Source organism: Zingiber officinale, chromosome 2B (assembly GCF_018446385.1).
Source record: "Zingiber officinale cultivar Zhangliang chromosome 2B, Zo_v1.1, whole genome shotgun sequence".
In the NCBI taxonomy this organism is placed as follows: Eukaryota; Viridiplantae; Streptophyta; class Magnoliopsida; order Zingiberales; family Zingiberaceae; genus Zingiber; species Zingiber officinale.
The window spans coordinates 27106874-27129533 of record NC_055989.1 but is presented as its reverse complement, the minus strand read 5'-3'; the positions used below and the strand labels follow the sequence as shown (position 1 = coordinate 27129533).

General features: G+C 36.8%; 1 protein-coding gene across 4 annotated transcripts; it reads left to right on the top strand.

The window, feature by feature from the left end:
* The first annotated feature begins 10893 nt into the window (after positions 1-10893).
* On the top strand, positions 10894-22398 carry LOC122045519 (zinc finger protein GIS2-like). Of its 4 annotated transcripts, XM_042605764.1 has the most exons (5): positions 10925-11004; positions 11102-11183; positions 11694-12136; positions 21046-21135; positions 21608-22398. In XM_042605764.1, the coding sequence occupies exons 3-5, from the start codon at positions 11775-11777 to the stop codon at positions 22149-22151; spliced, it is 996 nt and encodes a 331-aa protein (XP_042461698.1). In that variant the 5' UTR covers positions 10925-11004; positions 11102-11183; positions 11694-11774; the 3' UTR covers positions 22152-22398. The 4 variants fall into 4 exon arrangements, with proteins under 4 accessions (XP_042461700.1, XP_042461699.1, XP_042461698.1 ...); XM_042605766.1 differs by lacking the exon at positions 11102-11183 and having other exon boundaries at positions 10894-11031; positions 11934-12136; XM_042605765.1 differs by lacking the exon at positions 11102-11183 and having other exon boundaries at positions 10910-11031.
* The last annotated feature ends 262 nt before the right edge of the window (positions 22399-22660 follow it).

Here is a 22660-nt window from a genome sequence, read left to right as displayed (position 1 = left end):
ATTGGCCAAGCTTCATGAAGAGATCCCCTCCACTGTACAAGAGCAAGAAGTATCCAGAGAGGGTGACTCTTTTGAGCAAGACCAAAAGGAGGACTCCGAGGTTGAGAGATGCTCAACCTCCGAAGAAGAGGAAATCCAAGAAGCTTCATCCTCAAGGGAATGCAACGAAGGGAACAAGGAGGGAGCATACTCCTTGGTTCATATTCAAGATGATGAAGCCTCCACCTCTAGGATTGAGGGGGAGCAATCCTTGGTGACGCCGGATCAAGAAGAAGTAGAAGCTTCTACATCCGGGTCAAGAGACAAAGAGGAGGAAGAAGATTCTACCTCCACAAGTCAAGAAAAATCAAATGGAGGAGAATCAAGGTTCGATCAAGAGGAAGCTTCTACCTCCGGATCCAAAGAAAATGCCACCCCTACAAGCAAAGGTATAAATATTTCAATTAATAATAAAAATCATATTATATGCTTTGAGTGTAGGGAACATGGGCACTACAAGAGCAAGTGCCCTAAATTGGCCAAGAAGAAGGGCCAAGTGGCACAAAAAGGCAAGGTGAAGCCCAAGGAGATCATCCCCAACACAAAGAAGAGCAAGGAGCATATTATATGCTTCTCTTGCAATCAAAAGGGGCATTACCGAAGTCAATGCCCCAAGGGGAAGAAGGTGGTCAAGGCTCAAGGAGGCACTAGTCAAGGGGGAGCCTCCAAGGTAAAGAAGAAGGTATCTTTTATTGAGCCTACCCCTTTACATTATGGTAAAAAGCATGATAGTTCTAATTTTTATCATTTTAATGCGATTTACCATAAGAATAGGAAGCATGAGGGCTTTAAGGAAAAACATGTGGCCCTACATGCCAAAACTACCCAACCTAAGGTTAGGAAGGTAGATGGACACTTGGGCAAGAACACTAAGGATAATAGATACAAGCCCAAAAACAAAAATGCTCATGGGTGTAATGAAAAACCAAAATCTAAAGATTTAATGATAGAAAATCAAGTCTTGAGATCAAGACTTGATAAAATGGAAAAGACCCTAAAAAGGATGGAAAATATCCTAAAAGGGCAAAATGAGCATAACCTAGGTTTGGGATACAAACCCAAAGCAAAAAGGGATGTGCCTAGTTATCATAGGGTTCCATATAGCTATGGAACAAACCCTAAGTCTAGAGGTCAAGTCAAAGATACAAGGGAAGATATCCCTAGAAGTCTCTTTGCAACCAAAGTGACTAAGACTTCTAAGAAGTCTAAGAAAGTCACTAACAAGGTCACAAGGGAGGCTATCCCTAGAGTTGACCTAGAAAATGTGACCAAGGCTTCTAAGAAGCCCAACAAGGTCACTAGGAAGGTATCTAGGGAAGTTATCCCTAGTGAGTACCTAGAGCATCCAAGGAGCACCAATAGGTGTTGGGTTCCTAGGAGCATTTTCTCTACCCCATAAATGGGTTAGAGAGTGTCAACTCCGATTAGAAGGGTAGTTAACCCAACTTTGAGGAAATTGACACTCAAGGAGCATTTTCAAGGTTTTGTTAACCTTTGAAAATGAAATAGAAGTATTATTTACTCCTTGAAAGAGTAAAATGTGCCTAATGGTGGAAGAATTGATTTTAATCTTAAATGGCACATATTGGGAAATTCAGAAGAACTACCAAGTTAGGATTTTGGTATGTTCTTAGGAAATTTAAGGCAATCCGGGCCTTAATTTAAAAGTGCTACTCTTGTGAAAAATGAAATATGCCAACATTTGAGGATATGCTTAATTTCGACTGGCATAAATTAATCAAGGAAATTAGAAATGCCAATTTAGGCTTTGGCATTTTCTTGAAGCACTTTAGGGCAATCTAGGTTTAAGTTGTAAGTTTAGCTAAGATTTTAAGGATACTTAGATAGTTAATCTAGGTATATTTTATTTATGCTAAATCTTGCCATGATTGTTTGCCCATCATATGCCATGACATCATGTCTTGCATTCAAGTTTTATTATGCAAAATCCAAAAATATCATGTCATGACATTCATACATCATGTAGTTATAGGAATCTTTCTTTTGAAAGTTATTTTATTTTGATGTATGCCATAACATTATCATGCATTAGTTTAATTCCTTGTAATTAAGGACAAATGGCATTTTAGCAACACTTATTAACAAGTGACATCCTAGGTGGATGTCTAATATCTTTAAAATGCCTAGATAGATATGCATGATCCCTAGATTAGGGCAAAACCAAAATCTACATCTCACAAAGACTATAAGGTGACTTGTATGTGGTTTAGTGCACATTAGATACAAGTGAGATGTTAGGATGATGAACAAAGCTCACGATATTGATTTAGTGCATTCTTTTGAGTTTTTAGGTTCATCAAAACACATAGTTATGTGTTTTCCCATCATTGGGAAAGCTAATGTACAAGTCATGTGCATTATGCCCAAGGAACATGATGGGATATTGGTTTTGAAAATGTTTTCAAAGTGATTTTGGAAAACCTTGGTGAAGGCTATCTTTTGATAGTAATCACCATTGAATAGTTAGACACAAACTTGAAGAAAATGCTAAAGTTTTAGCAAGTTTTCAAGCTTGTGTCAATCTTTGAAAATATGATGTATTTTCATAGAAAACTATTTTTCCATGATTAAGTATGCCCTAAATAATGTCTACATGAAATTTCATGATCTTTGGATTTTTGTAGAATTTTCTAGGGGTTTCTGAAGTTGACTGAAATGGAATTTCAGCAACTATCAGAGCTCCGATCGATCCATGGATCGATTGGAGTGCCTGAATCGATCCGTGGATCGATTCAGAAGGCAAGTCCCCCGCGAGCAGAAGCTCGCTGGATCGATCAGCCGATCGATCCAGGTAGTCTGAATCGATCAGTGGATCGATTCAGAAAGGTTTAATCGATTGGAACCCAACTCCAATCGATCCAAGTTGCTGATTTTGGCTGGGAAGGCCTGATTTCAGCATCTTTGAACCTCTTTGAGTCTAGGTAACCATTCCAAACCCCCCCCCCCCCAAAATATATTTGTATACATACAAGGGTGTTTTCATGTGAAAACAAGGATGGATTGGTTAAGGAAGGCTTCATTGAAGTTTAGGTTGAGGTTTGTTTCAAATTTTGAGTATTTGAACCTCAAAACTTCTAAATTTGGGTTTCCTAAAGGTTTAGGGATTCCAAGTCATTGTTGGTGCAATGACAGAAGTTACCACCATGTCTTTAGGGGGAGGGACTCTTTAAAGACATGTAAAATTATTTTTCATAAACCTTGGAAGGTGGTTAACCTTCTTTAAAGAAAATACTCATGTATGAGCTTTTGAACTTGAAATGGGGAGTGGATATCCTCATTATTTCAAGTGGGAACTCAAGTGGTTAGAAAATGCTCAAGGTTGGGTATTTGTCTACATTGCGGGAGAAGTTAAGGATAAATGAAGGGTATGAGACCTTCATTATCGTGTTGATCACAACAAGTGATGTTGTGAACAACGAGGAGCAACTCTTCAGGGGGAGAGTCGTCAACAAATGGATTTGTTGATGTGTACCCAAAATTGGGGCATGGGTTGATGTGTGCCCAAAGATGGGTTGATGTGTGCCCAAAGATGGGTTGATGTGTGCCAATAGGGGGAGAATGAAAGGGCCTGTGAATGGGTGTAAGTTAGGCTTTCATTACCTAGAGGGAGTGTGCCCTCTTAGGGGGAGAATGAAGAGCTTAATTTATGTGTTCATTACCTAGTGGCATGAAGATTGAGGCTATAGGATTAGCCTAACTTACATGTGGTATTGTAAGTGTTATTGTGGTATTGTCAAACATCAAAAAGGGGGAGATTGTTGGTGCAACATCTCTCAGGTCAAGGTTGACCTGGTTGACCAAGCTGAGTCTTGGTTTGAGTTTAGATGTTTGACAATAAGAAATTGATTGAAGAAGAGTCAAGTAGGTCAAGGATGACTGGATACTTGACTGGGAAGTCCTAACTGGGATGTTAGGTACAATGGAAGTCCTGGTGAGTGAAGTCAGGCAGAAGGGAAGTCCTAGTGAGTGAAGCTAGGCAGATGGAAAATCCTAGTGAGTGAAGCTAGGTGAAAGTCCTGGTGAGTGAAGCCAGGTGAAAGCCCTAGTGAGTGAAGCTAGGCAGATGGAAAACCCTAGTGAGTGAAGCCAGGTGAAAGTCCTGGTGAGTGAAGCCAGGCAAGGGAAAATCCAGATGGATCAAGGATGATCGGACATCTGGTGTTGGGAAGTCCAAGTAGGTCAAAGGATTGACTGGATACTTGGCACGAGGAAATACAGATAGGTCAAAGGGATTGACCAGACACTTGGTGGGAAGTCCTAGAAGGTCAAAGGAGTGACCAGATGCTAGGCATGATGTACCAACAGGTCAAGGTTGACCGGATGTTGGTTTGAGAGGCTTGGAACTTGGTTTTGGGCAAAAACCAAGTGTTGGATCGATCAGTGGATCGATCCAGGAGCTGGATCGATCAGTGAATCGATCCAAGCCTTTCCTAGCGAACAGAGAGCCTCTGGATCGATCCGTGGATCGATCCAGATGTCCCAATCGATCAGTGGATCGATTGGGACGCGGCTGCTTCGCGCGATAAGCGCTGGATCGATCCATGGATCGATCCAGGCATTTTTTCCAGAGCACAGAGGCGCTCTGGATCGATCCGTGGATCGATCCAAAGCCTCCCCGATCGATTGGGAACATTCGAATCGATCGGGATCCGACCGTTGGCGTCGATAAAGGCCGCAGGCGCACGATTCCTTCGGTATCTCTTCTCCGATTCACTCCAGATCTCTCGCCAGCTCCTCCACAGCACTCACAAAGCTCAGATCGCCAGTTCTTGAAGGATCTTGGAAGTTCTCCAAGTCAAGAGGCGGATCAAAGCCAAGAAGAGAAGCTAGGGTTAGGGTTTATACTCATTGTAAGCTTGTATTTCTTGTATCCTTTCCCTCTCTTCTTGTATTGAGTCTTGTAGGGCTTCTCCGCCCTTGGTAGTTACCATAAAGGAGAGTTTTATTTAGTGGAGGGTGTGTGTGTTGGTGTGGATCCTTGGATTAGTCACCTCTTGTGAGGTGGATACCAAGTAAACCAACCGTGTTAGCGTTGTGTGATTGTTTCTTTGTATTTCCGCTGCACATCTTTGAAGAAACAAGCAACGCCGAGCAACGAGCGAACGCGACGAGCTATTCACCCCCCCCCCCTCTAGCTACTTTTGGTCCTAACAAATACAATATAAGATCAAGAGGTCTTTAGCTACAAAGAAAGGTATAACTAATTAATTGTTTCCGCTTCGAATTAATTAGTTAGTTTTCTTTGTATAGATTCTAAAATACCAACACAAGAGGATATCTATTTTAGGTTATCATTTTGTTATCGATTTTATTTTTTGATTTCATGTTTCGATATTGTGCTTCTATTGAGGTCTCTGTAGTTAAACCTAGTTTACTGTAAGAAGTTAAATATTCAATTTCTTTGAAAGGCTTTTTCTAGGAAGTGGTGGATGATCTCATACCCAAGAAGGCCTAGTACCTCGCCATGTTTAACCTGGAAGCCAATCTTTGAAATAGATATCTAATAGATATTAACTTCTGTAATATGGTTTAACTTATGAAGAACACATCAGTTAAACTTGGAGTAAAAATGTTGAGTATCATTTCCAATCCAAGTTTAACTTCTGAAGGACAATTTGGATTAATAATGTTAAGCATCATTTGCAATCCAAATTTAACTTCAGTAGAGCACATGGATAGCTAGGATAGTTTTATGCTTGCACAAAGTTTTGTACAAGGGAACTAGAACGGTATTCCGAGTAGCAACCAACAAGTAGCTTGTTACTATCCATCTTATTATTTGTATGAGTTTGTTTCTTCAAACATTTTTGGAAAGAAAAAATTTAGTTGATTACTCATTCAGAAGCGATCAAGGATTGCAAGCCTTAGAGTAATAGTCACTAGACTATGAACTAAGTAAAAATCAATTGTGTTTTTGTGATTATTTTTCTTTATTCCACTGCGACTTTGATTCGATTTATGAAAGAAAAAAAAAGTTTTAAACGCACAAGATTCACCCCATTTCTCTTCTATTTTGATCCTATAGGAAGGTCAACTTATGAAGTAAAAGGCCCTAGAATCCACCTTTTTAGAGTAAAAGATGCAATGAAAAGTCACAAGATTGAGAGGGATATAGTAAAGTCAAAAGATGATGATCACATCGCAGAGAAGCCAAAAGTATTTAGGGTTAATTATTGCAGAGGAATCCAGAAATATTTAGAAATCTAGCTTGCTAAAGAATGAAGGGAGGGGAAATCGAAGACCGTCGACCAATTGACCATAGAAGAAGGTGGTGAAGTTGATTGATGACATATAGGAACCTTGATTTGATCGTGGAATTTAAACTCAATGGTGAAGAGGTATTTTAAAGGTTATTCTTAAAAATCTCTCTATCTGTCTTGGTGCAGGTTGATAGCGTGGCCTCGCACCAAAATTGGGATGGTGCATCTAAGGTAATGATAGATCTAACAAAAAGCTACAAAGAGGGAGACTTATAGATTGAGTATGGTTGCCAAATTCTTAGAGAAGCAAAAGGCCAAGAGAAGAAGGTTGGAGAAGAAGGTGACACTGAATGAACAAAGACTCGGTCTCTGCCAACCCTAATAAAGCCTTGTGCTTTCGCCCGACACTGTCTGATTCAGAGTAGGAATAGGCGAGCTACTTAATTAAGCTGTTGGATGTGGCACACATAATTGACACGATATCCACGGTCACATAAGCTGATCTTCAAGATCACATCACCATGATCTCCATGATTAAGTCGACAATGGACAGGACATATGCACACCTACATCAATTTGGAGATGGGATAATCAAGGCGTGTTCTTGATTAACGATCAACAACGTATCATCCGCATTAATGGTTTCTCACTACCTAAGGAAAGGTTTACTGACCATCTCACAGTTGTCTCCTAGATAATACTTTGGCAAGTTCCCGAGGCAAAGCAAAGTGACTCAGTAAAGACCCGCAACCCACATAGACGCTACTATCATCTCCTTGCAGAAGAAGCTGACGTAGTACAACAATTCAGTCAATTAGACTATCGCTTCATTCGACTCAACTTGGAGGGGAGACTTGTGATATGGTAGAAATAGTCAGCACCATGTGGCATAATCAAGTCAAAAGTCAAATTGAGCTCGGGTTAAGTCAAATCAAGCTCGAGTCAAATTAAATAGAGCTTAAGTCAGGTTAGATCGAGCTCGGGTTAAGTTTGCCCTGCTTGAAGACCTCAAGTGAAGACTATCCAAGTTACATCTGAGATTGATCTATCCCAATTAAAAACTTTGATTTGACACGACAGTTATTGAAGTGTTGATCACCAAGGAGCATGTCTCTCGGTAGAGAAGGAAGATGTGTGTCTTTTGAGAATCATGGATATCCTCTCACTTTCAATTTAAAAATAATTGATTGTAGCATCAAGGCAAGGATTTTCATTTTCTTTCTACTATCCTTACTATTCTTTTTTGCCTTTCATTTTCTACTTCTTTTCTCTGAGATCTAACTTGAATGTTGGAGGGGTCTTGCACAGGTTCACCTTGGCTCCTCCTTCTAACATCTTCCTTAAGTCTTTTCATGACCTCTATTCGAAGATCTTTGTGGTAGTCAACATTCAGAAGATCGATCTACTGACAAACTAACTCAATAACAACCGACTTGATTGAATCTAACTTGAAGGAAACCAACTCGATCAAAGTCCAAATTGTCGAAAATAGACCTAATAGAGACTGACCTGGAAAAAAGTACTCGGTCGTGGTTATTTTACTGAGTTATCCATCCCTTGATCTTAGATCGGATCCCCGACATTAACCAAAAATCATTTCCCATAACCCTAGTAGTTTAACCTTTGCATAAGCAATCACAACATTGATACAATCTAACTTGAAACAAACCCAAAATTATAACAAACAATCCAATACAAAGTTTACACATCTTTGGCCCCTACTCAAGCATAATGATCAAGGTGCCGTTTGGTTCTCTCCTAGGAATTGGAATGAGAATGAGTATCATAGTATTATAGAATGGGAATGAGTATGAACTTGGGTATCATTCCTAAAAATAATGTTTGGTTAGTTGAATATTTTCAATCAGAATGAACTTAAATTTTCATTTTTACCCTTAGAGGAAAATAAGAGAAAAAATTAGATGGAAGATAAAATTGAATGTGAGAGAAACATATGATGAGAGAGAATGATGAGAGAGAAAGTGCGATAGGAAAAAATGAAGAGAGGGAAAGTGTGATGAGAGAAAATGAGGAGAGAGAACGTGATAGGAGAGATTGAGAAAAGAAAAAGTATGATGAGAGAGAAAGTGTGGTGAGAGAGAAAGAGTGATAGGAAAAAATGAAGAGAGAGAAAGTGTGATGAGAGAGAAAGTGTGATAGGAAAAAATGAAGAGAGGGAAAGTGTAATGAGAGAAAATGAGGAGAGAGAGTGTGATGGAAGAGAATGAAGAGAAAGAAAATGTAATGAGGGAAAATATGGAGAGAGAGAGTATGGTAAGAGAGATTGAGGAGAGAGAAAGTATGATGAGAGAGAAAATATGATGAAAAAATGAGGAAAGAATGAAGAGAGAAAAAATAATAAGAGAGTGTGTGTGTGTGTGATGAGAGAGAATACAGAGAGAAAATGATAGAGAATGTGTGATGAGAGAGAATAAGGAGAGAGAGTGCGATGAAAGAGAATAAAGAGAGAGAAAGTGTGATGAAATAAAATATGGAGAGAGAGTATGGTAAGAGAGATTGAAGAGAGAGAAAGCATGATGAGAGAGAAAGTATGATGAAAAATGAGGAGAGAATGAAGAGAGAGAAAATATGAGAGAGTGTGTGATGAGAGAGAATACAGAAAGAAAATGTGTGATGAGAGAGAATAAGGAGAGAGAAAGTATGTTGAGAGAGAAATTATGATGATAAAATGAGGAGAGAGAAAGTATGATGAGAGAGAACAAGGAGAGAGAGTGAAATGAAAGAAAAATTGAACAAATATACTAAGGGTATTTTCATCCAAAACTTAATTTTGATTCTCATTCCATTAAAACCCAAGGGAGGGGGTGAGTTTCATCCATATCCATATTTTTGAGTTTCATTCCAAAATCTTGATTCCATTCCTATCAACTAAACATAAGATTTGGGAATGAATCCATTCCCTCATTCCCAAACTTCTAAACCAAACGCCACCCAAATCTCAATTTTCTGATACCCTCACACTCGATCTATAATATTCATCCTCTAAATTTACTCATCTCGATTTCTAATATGCTTATATGCATGATAAATTTAACATACTCGAGTCACAACATTAAGGGGGTGTTTGATTCTTTCCTAGGAATAGGAATCAGAATGAGAATTATTGTATTGTGGAATGAGAATGGGTATGAGCATGGATATCACTCTTAAAAGTAATGTTTGGTTAGTTGCATATTTTCTATTGGAATAAATCAAAATTTCCTTTTTTACCCTTAAAGGAAAATAAGAGAAAAATTATATGTGAGAGAAAGATGAATATGAGAGAAAAATATGATGAAAGAGAATGATGAGAGAGAAAGTGTGATGAGAGAGAATGAAGAGAGCGAAAGTGTGATGAGAGAAAATGAGAAAAGAGAGTGTGATAGGAGAGAGCATGATGAGAGAAGATGAGAGAGAAAATATGATGTGAGAGAAAATATGATGTGAGAGAAAGTATGATGGGAGAGGATGAAGAGAGAGAAAATGTAATAAGAAAAAAATAAGGAGAGAGAGTGTGATGAGAGAGATTGAGAAGAGAGAAAGTATGGTGAGAGAGACAGTATGATGAGAGAGAAAGTGTGATGAGAAAAAAAAAGAACAGTGAGTATGATGGGAGAGATTGAGGAGAGGGAAAGTATGATGAGGGAGAAAATATAATGAGAGAGAAAGTGGGTTGAAGGAAAAAAAGGAGGGAGTGTGACAAGAGAGATTGAGAAGAGAGAAAGTGTAATGAGAAAAAAAGAGAAAAGAGAGTGTGATGGGAGAGATTGAGGAGAGAGAAAGTATGATGAAAAAAAAGGAAGAGAGTGCTATGGAAGAGATTGAGGAGAGAGAAAGTATGATGAGAGAGAAAGTGTCATGAGAAAAAAAAAGGAAAGAGAGTGTGATAGGAGAAATTAAGGAGAGAGAAAGTGTATGATAAAATGATGAGAGAGAAAATATGATGAGAGAGAACAAGGAGAGAGAATTGATATGAAAGAAAAAATAAATAAATATATTTTGATATTTGATATTAAGGGAGAAAATTTTTAATTTTAGATCAAGGGTATTTTTGGAATAAGGAAATATTTTGATTGATGAAAATAGGATAATGACTCATTGAAGGGGAGGTACATGAGAATGAGTTATTATCCAATTTTAAGGACTCATTCCCTTATTTGTATTCATATTCCTATAATCCAAACATTAACAATGGCAATCAATGATTTTCATTCTCATTCCCTATTCCTATTCTCCTAAACCAAACGCTTCCTAAATACACACTTAACTTAAGTCGTACACTATCGAACGCTTAAAACACTAGTTAAACCTAAAGAAAATTTTCTCCCAATTAATATTATATTTTATTTACATCATCAAAAACTATATTGTCATCAATTTATGATTGATTTCTATTTTAACATATTAATATTTACGCAATTTGTTAAATAACGATAGTGTAAACAACAGTCTGTTTATCAATATTGAGTTAGAATATTATGTACTTTTTTTTTTTTTTTAATTTCAGTGAAATAATAATTTTTTTTACTTGCGCGATCATGAATTGTTTATAGTATTCGAAGGTGAATCCCACAATTGGGCCGAGCAGTAGTATCCTTATCCATATGGTCCGGCCTATTTAGGTTCGAACAATGCGCGACGCCAGTTCTCCCTTTAGAAGCGATTGCGTTAGGGCGAGGCCGCGAGGAGGAGACGGGGTGGTGGTGGCGGAGGAGTTGGGGTGGTTGTTTCCTTCACGCCGAAGGTAGAGCGCGAGGACCCGTGATTTGGGGTGACTTCTTCCCTTCAATTAGTTTTTGGTTCTAAGATACCATAAAGATGATTTCTTTTTTCCTTCCTAGGTTAGATCAATTAATGGATTTCGAGATATGATTTTAGTGATTGTTGGAGCAACTGCGGTTGATCGATGACGTAGAGAACTAGGTGGAGAGATTTCCTTGCTTCTCATCTTCATGACCTCATCGATCTTAGATCTAAATTTATAGTTGTAAAATTATCGATTAGATTTTGGACATCTAAGTTTCGTTTCGTTGTGTTGTGCGTGGGTGCGTGTGTATATTTATTTTCTATTTTATCACTTCATGGATGTACCTGTTGATCGATAGGTATGCTTACCGATGAATCTTATGATTTTTGTTTTCAACCTGGCTCATGTCTTTAATTGAGGAAACAGCATGTTCTAAAAAGATAGATCCTTTTAATGTACTCTGATACGAGTTGTATTTTTGGATCTGCTAGTCTCCTTTTATTCTCTCCCTCGCCCAACTTGTAGGTATTTGTGCGTATCTCTTACGAGAGCCTCCTTGATCATGTTCTCATGATATTTTCCCTTAGTATTCAGTTCTTTTATTATTATTATTATGATTATTTTTTGCCTGATTTCTCAATGTAGTATATAAGGTTGGTCTAACATGGAGTTGATCAAAATTGTAGTGAGCCTTCATTAGATGACCTTGTCATATAGTTGCGAAATGAACATGAAAAAAAGTATGGTGTTTAAAGTTGGTGAGATGAATGGGATGGTTGTGGTCCCAAGTTGCAATGGAGAATGTGCTATGCATGCTTGGGGAGACTTCTCCAAATTTGGTTTGTTTTATCTTTTATGAAGGAAAGTTTGGTGGTTCTTTTTGGACTTATGGAGGTGGCTTGGATGCATGGTTTTATTGTGAACAGGGAGGAATTGTTTTGGTGGTGGTGGTGGTGGTTGTGGTGGTAATTGGTGTTGGTTATTCTGCAAACTGCAATAGAATTGAATTTGAAGAAAGTCTGAAGATGAGTGAAAACAGTCGTAGCCCGCCTCCAGATCGCAGAATTCGCAGAGAACGTACCTCGTATCGTGATGCACCATATCGCAGGGATTTCCGTCGTAGTGCAAGGTTTCTTACTATTCAAAATCTCGCATTTTATGCATGATATAATATTAGAACTTAGCATGAGAGAACCATGGTGAATGTTTCATTGACTTTTTAAATTGTAGTTGTAATACCTTTGTCATGCATCTTCATTTGTACATCTGAACTGTTATTGCTATTTGAATATATTGATAGTTATTGCTATAAACAAGATCATTATTGTGCATTGTAACTATATTGTTCTCTCCAAAAGGACTATTTATTGTTCTGCAACATGTTCTATTGTGTGTTTAATGGAATTAGTAACCTACTTCAGATTGACCAAAGATAGCTATTGTGTATGAATTCTTCAATTTACATTTCTGAACATCTCTAGTGCATCTTGATATTATTTTTAGATTTCTTTGAATGGAGTTCCATATATAATAAGACTAATCTGTTTTTTTGTTGAAATGTTCTATAAAATTCAGATTTTGTATCACATTTCCATTTTATAATTATTGAGCTTTGTCCTTAATCGTCTATTTTCTATTGTTCAATTTACTATGTTTCTGAGTGTAATTAGAGATGAAAAAAAATATATCTTTCTTATTGAAGAGTAAGACATATTTATATACAAATTAGGACCCATATTAGAAAACTATAATTAGGCTAATTTACAATTAGTCTAATTAACACATATATATTAACTAATTTGTACTAATAATATAGTAATTATTATATATATATATAGTAACTAATATATATATATATATATATATATACTTCCCTCAAGTTGGAGCATAGATATTAATTATACCCAACTTATTATAAAGATAATCAACTCGAACCTCATTTAAAGCTTTTGTGAAGATGTCTCCGAGTTCTCCAGTCTTCACATATACGATAGAAATCATGTTTTATTAAATTTTGTCACGAACAAAATAACAATCAATTTCAAGGTGTTTAGTTCGCTTATGAAATATAGAATTTGATGCAATATGAATTGTAGTTTGATTAAATTTTAAGTAAGTTGATATATCCATATTATTTCACATAGACCTATATTTTGACTCTATCCTAGATCGTGATATAACATTTTGCTTCTTACTCTTTCATGAAATTAAATTTTCCCCAACAAAAATACAATAACCTAAAGTTGATTTTCTATCAATTTTAGAACCTACCCAATTTGTATTTGAAAAATATTCAATATGTGGGCCCATGATTTTTATATTTTGTTCCAAGCCCAATGATGAATGGTTGGAGATGACATAAACTACCGAATATACAATATCTAGATGAGTTACGGTAAGGTAATTTAACTTTCCAACTAACCTTGGATATCTTTCAGGATGTTTAAATAGTTCCCCATCTCTTGTGAGAGTCATTGGAGCACTGCAAGGCTTTGCCCCTAATTTTCTGTCTCAATTAATAAGTTGAGGATATATTTTTTTTAAGACAGAAATATACCTTTTTTTCTCCTCAACTTTAACACCTAACAAATACTTTAGCGATCCCATATCTTTCTGACTATGAATGAAAGATTTAAGAGATGAGATCCCCGTAGTATCACTTTTAGTGATAACAATATTATCTGTTGGAGATCGTTGGATCGGCTAGAAGGAGGATTGAATAGACGTTTACCCCAATCGTTTGCTTTCTATGTATTCATTAGTGCATAGTGGAAAACAAACAAATATGAATACCAAAGCTAAACTACAAAGACAAGAAGAGTAAACCACTACACGTTCGTTTACGTGGTTCAGAGATTAGGGCTCTTATTCCACGACTGTCCGTAAGATAGACGATCCCTATCCGTCGATAGATTAGTCCTTGGATCGTCCGGCTAGCTCAAGCCACCTTGTCAGTGGAGAAACTCACCACAACTCGATTAAGACGCTTGGATCATGGGAACTTGGAGACTCTAATTAGGCTTTAACCAAGTCTAATTTTGTCACCTAAGCCAGCCACCCCAAGCCCTCACGACTCATTTGACTCTTTCACGTAGCCTTGACCTTTTGCTTTCAAGATTATTTCCTTTGGCTCTTGTCCCTTGGATGCATTCAAGCCCGGGACTTATCCTAATACCATCCTTTGAGCATGTCTCGAAGTGCGCTTTCCTCGACTTGTTCTTACTGTCTTGTTCACGGTCCCTCAGATGCTCCATCCTTCACCGACCCGAAGCCATCAAGTTAAGTCATTTATGCATCTTGCAAACTTGCACCACTCAAATACACATAAAATACAAGGGTAAATCTAACTTAAATCTTTTGCCCAAACATCAAAACTCATGGTCAAGACCCTCAAGATTGCTTCCAACATCATCTACATATACAACAAATAGAATGATACCAACTCCAGACTGCTTATAGAACACCGAATGATTTGATTTGCTTTTCATTATACTAAATTTTTCAACAATCTGACTAAATTTTTCAAATTAAGCACGAGGACTTTATTTCAATCCATACAAAGATTTTCAAAGATGACAAACTTGCTCTGACTCCTACTAGCAACAAAACTAGGAGGTTGCTCCATATACACCTCCTCCTGAAGATCACCATTCACCATGAAGAAAAGTATTCTTAATATCAAGTTGATGTAAAGACCAATGATGGGTAGTGATCATTGAAATAAATAATCAAACATATGTCAACTTTACAACAGCAGAGAAAAGTGTCAAAATAATTCAGTCCATATGTCTGAGCATAACCTTTAGCAACAAGACGAGCTTTTAATATGACAACTGATCCATCTAGATTGACTTTAACTACAAATATCCATTTGCATCTAATAGCCCAATCTAATAGCCCATTTCCCTAAAGGTAGATCAGCCAAGTCTTAAATGTCATTGTCATCTAAAGTATTCATCTCCTTTATTATTGCATCTTATCTTTCCAACCAAGATGAGATATGACCTCACACACAATCTTAGGAATAGAGATAGAATCAAGTGAAGTAATAAAAAGAACAAGAGGAAGATGACAAGCCATTATAAAAAACAAAAGAAGTAGGGCAAGTACACTATCGTTTACCTTTGCGTAACACAATAGGAAGATCATTGTTCGGGACTAGATTTGATGACGAAGTAGTTGATGCAGGATATGAATCTAAAGAGTGACGCTTGGAGTAGGTTTGAATAATAGGAGGTTTAACAAGAGCTGGTTTTGAAACAAATGCGGAGGGTTTGATAAAATACATCAACAAATCCTCCTCCTTTTGATGGAGTTGGAATAGGTGAGGATGAGAAATAAGGTTTGTCTTCCATGAAGGTAACATTAATTGAGGTAAGATATTTGTTAATATTGGGACAATAACATCTATAACCTTTCTGAATACGAGAGTAACTAAAGAAAATATATTTCAAAGACATGGGATCTAATTTAGTGACACGTGGATGAACATCCTGATAAAAAAAGTGCTACCAAATATCATAGGGATAATAGGAAACAATGACTTATTGGGAAAAAGGATTTTGTAAGGGATCTCATCCTGAAGAATAGAGGATGACATGCGATTAATAAGAAAGCATGCTATAGAAATTACATCAGTCAAAAAAGATCTAGGAACATTCATTTAAAATATAAGGGCTTGTGCAATTTTAAGAAAATGTCTATTTTTTCATTTAACTACACCATTTTGGGGTGTGGTGTCAACACAAGACGTTTTATGAATCATGCTATTTTAATCCATATACAATTGGAATAAATCGGACATATACTCTTTAGCATTATCACTTCGCAAACTACGGATAGATGTATTAAATTGAGTTTTAATTTTCAGCACAAAAGGCATAAAATTGAGAAAATAACTCAGAACAATATTTCATTAATATAACCAGGTTTCACGAGAGTAATTATCAATAAAAATAACAAAATACCTAAAACTAAGATTGGATAAAATAGGATAAAAGAATTTAAAAGGAACGGAAGCACGTTTATTTACTCTAGGACTCGAACAAAGACGGTGATGTTTTGCAAACTGATACGACTCATAATCTAATAAAGACACCTTACCATATTGTGGACAAAGATTTTTGAACAAAGATAGAGATGGATATCCCAACCAATAATGATCCTCGAATGGGGAAGTGACAGTCGAGTAAATAAAAGAATTTAGGAGTGGTGTGTCAAGAATGTAAAGGCCTCCACACTGCCCTTTACTAATAATCTTTTTCGTCAAAAGATCCTGAAATAAGCAATGATTAGGAAAAAATGAGATGCAACAGTTAAGATTATGAATTGACTGAAATGATAAATTAGGTAAATGTAAGATAGAAGACAGAGGAAGTAAAGGAGTAGGATTGATATTGCCAGATCCAAGAACACAAGATGAAGATCCATTAATTAAAGTAACAGTATGAGTGTATGAGTGTTAGTATGAGTGTTAGTTTTGGATTGAAAAATAGAAAAGAGACTAGCATTACCTGCCATATGATTCGTGGCACCAGAATCAATGAAGAAAGAAGACATGTGGTTTGTTTACCTGAATCAAAAATAGCAATGACAGATGAAGATGACGACTTGGATGATTCATGATATTTTGAGAACTTGGCAAATTCATATGCAGATATAAGGGTCGATTTATGAGAGGCATCATTAGTGGATGCAATATGGGCCAAGTTTTTTTTATTGATTTTTGTACTGAAGCTTTCTACACGCAAATTTTGTATGACTTGGCTTACGACAGTAATTGCACACAATACCACCAGAATTAAGCGTTCGAGTTTGAAAGTCCTGAGAACTTCCCCTTTATTTCCATTGTTGACATCTTCCCGACACATAATTAGTATTGCGACTTACTAGAGCACCATTAAACGGAGTGGGTGTAGTATTTTCTATATAAAGAATGCGATTGAATACATCTTATAGAGAGCATTCCTCAGAATCAGAGAGAATTTATGCCAAAGTCAGGAGGTAGGCTAGCAAAGAAGCTCATTATCACCATATGCTTTCGTTGGATTTGTTGAACCTTCACATCAGGGCTAAAGGGCAGCAACATATTAAGCTCCTTATATGTCTTTTTGAATGTCATAAAATAATTGATGACTGATCTTGTTTTTCTACACAATCTCTTTCTAGAGTATAAAAATTTCAAATAATCCATTAGTTTTTTTTTAATAAATTCATAGTAATTGATCAAACCAATTACCTTACTATCAATACAATTTCAATATGAAGAAACAAGCGCGAGGATCCTCTTAGCCATGTCTGTTTCAAATTATCTTTAGGAGGGTCATCAGTCAAATGACCATCTTTATCAATACTTTGTAGATAAAGATGAACAATCTTACTCGAATCCAAACAGTTCGAACCATTTAGCTTATGGTTTATGATCTTAAACATCACGGACACTACATCTGTCACAAGATAGGGCTTCTTCTCGGGCATAAGATTTTATCTCACGAGAACACAGCAACAAGAAGATGGAGCCTCGATGCATAGATTTGTAGCTTGTGCCGGAAAGACAAAAAAACGCAGCAACAGGAAGAAAGCACGACAATAGTATAAGTATAGATGCAGCAACAGAAGGGAGCACAACTATGGTGCCGTGGACATGAAGAAGAAGATTGAAGAGAAGGTTGCTACTCGTGTTAAAAAGGGTTGTCGGATCTCTCCTAGTTCGAAGAAGAAGTCAGTCGGTCGGATGGGCGCGAGTTGCTGTGATCTGTGGAGACGTGAAGGCTTCTCTTCTAACTTGAAGAAGAGACCCTTAGCTTTGAACCTGACGAATAGAGATGGCTAGAGATGCTCCTTTTGGCAACGGTAGTGGTATTAAATAACGAGAAGCATTGTAGTGGTTGTCACGACAAGAAACGATCACAATTAAGAAACCAGAGGTTGCTACCAATAAGCTTCAAGCCCCTGCTCCCAGTAATGACGACTAGGGCTCAGTCGCACAAGTATATGACGAAGTTAGAACAAGGAGGAAGGAGGCAAGGGACGAGATATGCACAGGTGCTGGTGACGGACACGGAGATGGAGACTTGGTGTTTAGGCGGTAGCATAGGGGATGGAGACCTGCAACCTTATTAGCCTTCACGATGGCACGAGACGATGACGCGCGGTGATGGCACGTGATTGGGAAAGCTAGATGGTGGGCAGTGGCTGATTGTGAGGACAAGGAACGCTGCTGGTCGTGATGCCTATTGGTTGCACGACGAATAGAGCACACGCGAGTGAGAAACGATGGAGAAAGAAGAAAAAGAAAAGAAACCTAATTTCGACGGGAGAGGAGATAGAGTCCTAATTTAATTTCTATGGCTTTGATATTATGTAATTAGAGATGAAAAAAATATATCTTATTGAATAGTAAGACATTTATATACAAATTATGACCCATATTAGGAAACTATAATTAGGTTAATTTGTAATTAGCCTAATTAACGCATATATATTAACTAATTTGTACCAATAATATGGTAATTATTATATACATATATGGTAACTTATATATATATATATATATATATATACGACAACCAAACTTTTTCCCACTAGGTGGGGTCGGCTATATGAATCCTTTTACGCCATTGAGTTCTATCTCTTACTATATCATCATCTATATTTAAATAAATTTTATCTTGTTTTATTGTTGCTAACTAAACCTTTTTTTGTCTTCCTCTTCCTCGTTTGATATGCATGTTTATCATAGTTTCACATTGCCTAACTGGAACATTTATTGATCGTCTAAATACATGTTCGTACCATCTTAAACGTGTCATGTCCCTTTGGTGACCATCTTAAACGTGTCTTAATTTCTCTTGGGACTCTATCATAAGTTTTTTCTAAGTCAATGAATACCATGTGTAGAACTTGTTTTTGTTCCCGATGTTTTTCAATTAATTGTCTAAGAAGATGTATATCTTCTATTGTCGACCTTTCAAGCATGAATTCAAATATGATTTTCGGTCACTGTGGTCTCCTTAATATTTTTTCTATTACCTTTTCCCAAAGTTTCATAGTATGACTCATTAGTTTAATACCCCTATAGTTTGCATAATTTTGTACATCTCTCTTGTTCTTATATAAGGGACCTAGCGTATTTATCCTCCATTAACCAGACATTTTTTTTCGTTTTCAATATCATGTTAAATAATTTTGTAAGCGATTCAATACCTTATTTCCCTAGGCATTTCCATACCTCTATCGGAATATCATCTGGTTCAACGACTTTTCCATTGTGCAACTCATTTAAAGTTTATTTTACTTTTGAAGTTTGAATTCTACGATAAAAATTAAAATTTCTATACTCATTTGACCTACTTAAATTATCAAAGTTGGTCACCTAAACTTTCATTAAAAAGTTGATGAAAATATCTCTTCTACCGTTCTTTTATTTCTCCTACTATATGCATGTTTATCATAGTTTCATCTAAGTCATCCCAAAATCTTGATTTGGTAGTTTCATTTAATCCTACTTGTGGTGCATATACGCTAATTATGTTCATAGTTTTTTCGCCACTATTATCTTAAGGGTTATAATTCTATCTTCTTTTCTAACTACTCCTACAACTTCATCATTTAACAAACTATCTACAATAATACCCACTCCATTTCTTGCTTTACTCTTTCCAGTGTACCATAACTTAAAACTCGAGTTCTCTATCATCTTTGCCTTTTCGCCTTCCCATTTTGTCTCTTGTACATACAAAATACTAATTTTTCTCTTAATTATCATATCTACTACCTCCATTGATTTATCAGTGAGAGTTCTTATGTTCTAAATCTTAAATTATTAGTTTTCTGATCATATTTGTTCTTATCTAATCTATGGTGTGAGAACTCTTGTCTATTTAACACTACATCCAAGTTCTCATGGAGATGTAGCGGTCCTTGCTGAGAGTTACAGTCGAACCCTGTAACGTGAACTCTTGCATATTTAGCACTACACCTGAGTTTTGGAGATGTAACGGTCCTTGCCGAGACATTACAGTCCGATCTTGCAACGCGTTCATTCTGGGGAACAATCTACCATTAGTACAGTAGTTTAATAGATCAATTCATTGAATATTTGACATAGTTTTAACGCTGACCGGCAACCTAACGCAACCCTCCTTTATCCGGGCTTGAGATTGAGCATGGCCGGTCGTCATGGGCGGAGTTATATATATATATATATAATGTTGACTGAGTTAAGGTGAAAGTAGATGGAAATTTCTAATAATCTGGTGGCTTGGGACTAGTACTGAAGGTATCACATATAGTTCAATGAGGGAAAAGAACATTGCGGCATATCTCAAACCAGTTAAACTTAAAACTTGAAGCATGTGGCTGTGGAGTCATGTTCTTCTGATGTAGGATCTGAATTACATGCCCAAACCAGTTTGACATATGCTAATAATCAAATTAAAGATATCAGATATTCCTGGCTTTCTTCAGGAACTAGAAAACTTCTACATTTTTTTAAAATGATAAAAGCATTGCAATGTGGAAGGAAAAAGGCAACCATTGCCAAAAATCATTAAAACAATTCAAAATGTTAAGATCTTTTACTTTCTAATTTTCTCTTACCATATGTACTTGATTAATTATCTGCTAAATTGTATTTCAATTTTAGTAAGAGATATAATGTAGCTTTGCAAATATGATATCATTCCTGTTTAAGATGGTTTCCTTGTCAGCGTGAAGAGACTAATGCTAAAGTGTTTATGCAAGAAATGATCTTCCCTAAGTATCCAGAAACATAAGCTTTTTGCCCGTATTTGGTGCTTTCCTTGGTGTTTTGAATTGTTACTCATGCATATTGACAGGTTCTTATCAGCTTATTTTATTTTGTTTCTTAATGATAAATTGATCTGTGTTTTCAAGCTAGCCATTAAAAATATCTACATTCTAATTGCAACATATTAAATAATCATTTGGCTATGAACATTACAGAGTTTTATTCTCAAACCTTAATGTTTGAACTAGAGCTTTAGGATTTGCTAATTTTTTATTTTTGTATTACAGAAATGATTTGTGCAACAACTGCAAGCGGCCTGGACACTTTGCAAGAGAATGTCAAAATGCAGCTGTCTGTAATAATTGTGGCCTTCCCGGGTAAATATTCAATGCTTGTCTAGTACAATCTTTCTGCCAGTTACTTGTACTTCAGAGCTGAGTACTTGACCTTGCATGCTGGTATATTTATGAGATTTATCATAACTCATCTTCAGCATCAGTGGTCCATGTTCGTTAGTTTGTGAAGTATTTGGTAATGTCAACATGGATTTTTTTCCCCTTAATTAAAGTCTATGCAACAAGCTGAAATTATTTGTGATATGGCCGAATGAAATTTTTTCTTTCCATTATACTCAATTCGAGGTTACTGGTAAGATCATCTCTTTAAATTTTTATTTTTAAATTAAGAAGCCTTGATAATGAAGAAAATGCGCCGAGATTTTGTACTTTTCTTTGGTAGCCTTATGTAGTTTACATTTGTGCTTGTATATTATTTTGAGATATATTCTGGCCTGTAAAGTATATACAGCATATCTCAGACATTTAAAATGGCAACTTTTACTCTCTTCAGACATATTGCATCAGAATGCACTGTGGAGGCAATATGCTGGAATTGCAAAGAACCTGGACACATGGCAAGCAATTGTCCTAATGAGGGCATCTGCCACACCTGTGGCAAGGCTGGCCATCTTGCAAGAGAATGCTCATCTCCTCAACTCCTTCCTGGTGACATGAGGCTCTGTAACAACTGTTACAAACCAGGACATATTGCTATAGACTGCACAAATGAGAAAGCATGCAACAATTGTAGGAAGACTGGGCACTTTGCTCGTGACTGTCAAAATGAACCAGTCTGCAACCTTTGCAATGTTGCTGGGCATGTGGCCAGACAGTGTCCAAAGTCGGAAATATTCAGTGAAAGGAGTGAAAGGGGTGGCGGCGACTATCATGGTGGATTCCGAGATGTCATCTGCCGGAACTGCAACCAGGTTGGCCATAAGAGTTGGGATTGCATGGGCCCTCTGATGATCTGCCACAACTGTGGTGGGAGGGGACACATGGCTTACGAGTGCCCATCAGGAAGGTTCATGGACTATGGATTTCGGAGGTACTAATTGATAGATCCTACAACCAATAAGGCACTTAGATGAGCTTTGGTACTGTATTATCAGTCGCTTGTTTTGCTCGACCAAGATTAGTCGATTGCAGAATGTTTATTTTATAGACGGCTGAGTTTGGAAGACTATGCATTGTAGACTTTATTTGTGACTCTGCTTGACAGTTGTTTGTGGCTGGTGGAAACCATTTTTTCATGTTAGGATTTGTCGCCTGATAAAAAAACAGCGTTGTTTTGGGTCCAAATGCCTAATACTTTGACCTGATGCTGTGCTGCATGTACATGAGCTAAGCTGTGTTGGTCAAATTTATTTGATAAATTTATCCGCAGCTTGTTTCACTCGAAGATTAGTCAATTGCAGAATGTTTATTTTATAGACCGTTAAGTTTGGAAGATTGCATTGTTTCGTTGATTAACCCAAGAGATGATCGATTAGGTGTCATGGAAGTTTGCATTGTAAAAAAAAAAAAATGATAATTTTAGTTTATTTCTTTGACTATCTCTGGG

What these genes read in the sequence shown, in the direction of transcription:
- LOC122045519 (XM_042605765.1), top strand. Translation starts at nt 11,775, where the DNA reads ATGGGATGGTTGTGGTCCCAAGTTGCAATGGAGAATGTGCTATGCATG. An exon ending in GATTTCCGTCGTAGTGCAAG is followed by an intron (nt 12,137 to 21,045) that starts GTTTCTTACTAT and finishes TTTGTATTACAG; the next exon opens with AAATGATTTGTGCAACAACT. An exon ending in AATAATTGTGGCCTTCCCGG is followed by an intron (nt 21,136 to 21,607) that starts GTAAATATTCAA and finishes TACTCTCTTCAG; the next exon opens with ACATATTGCATCAGAATGCA.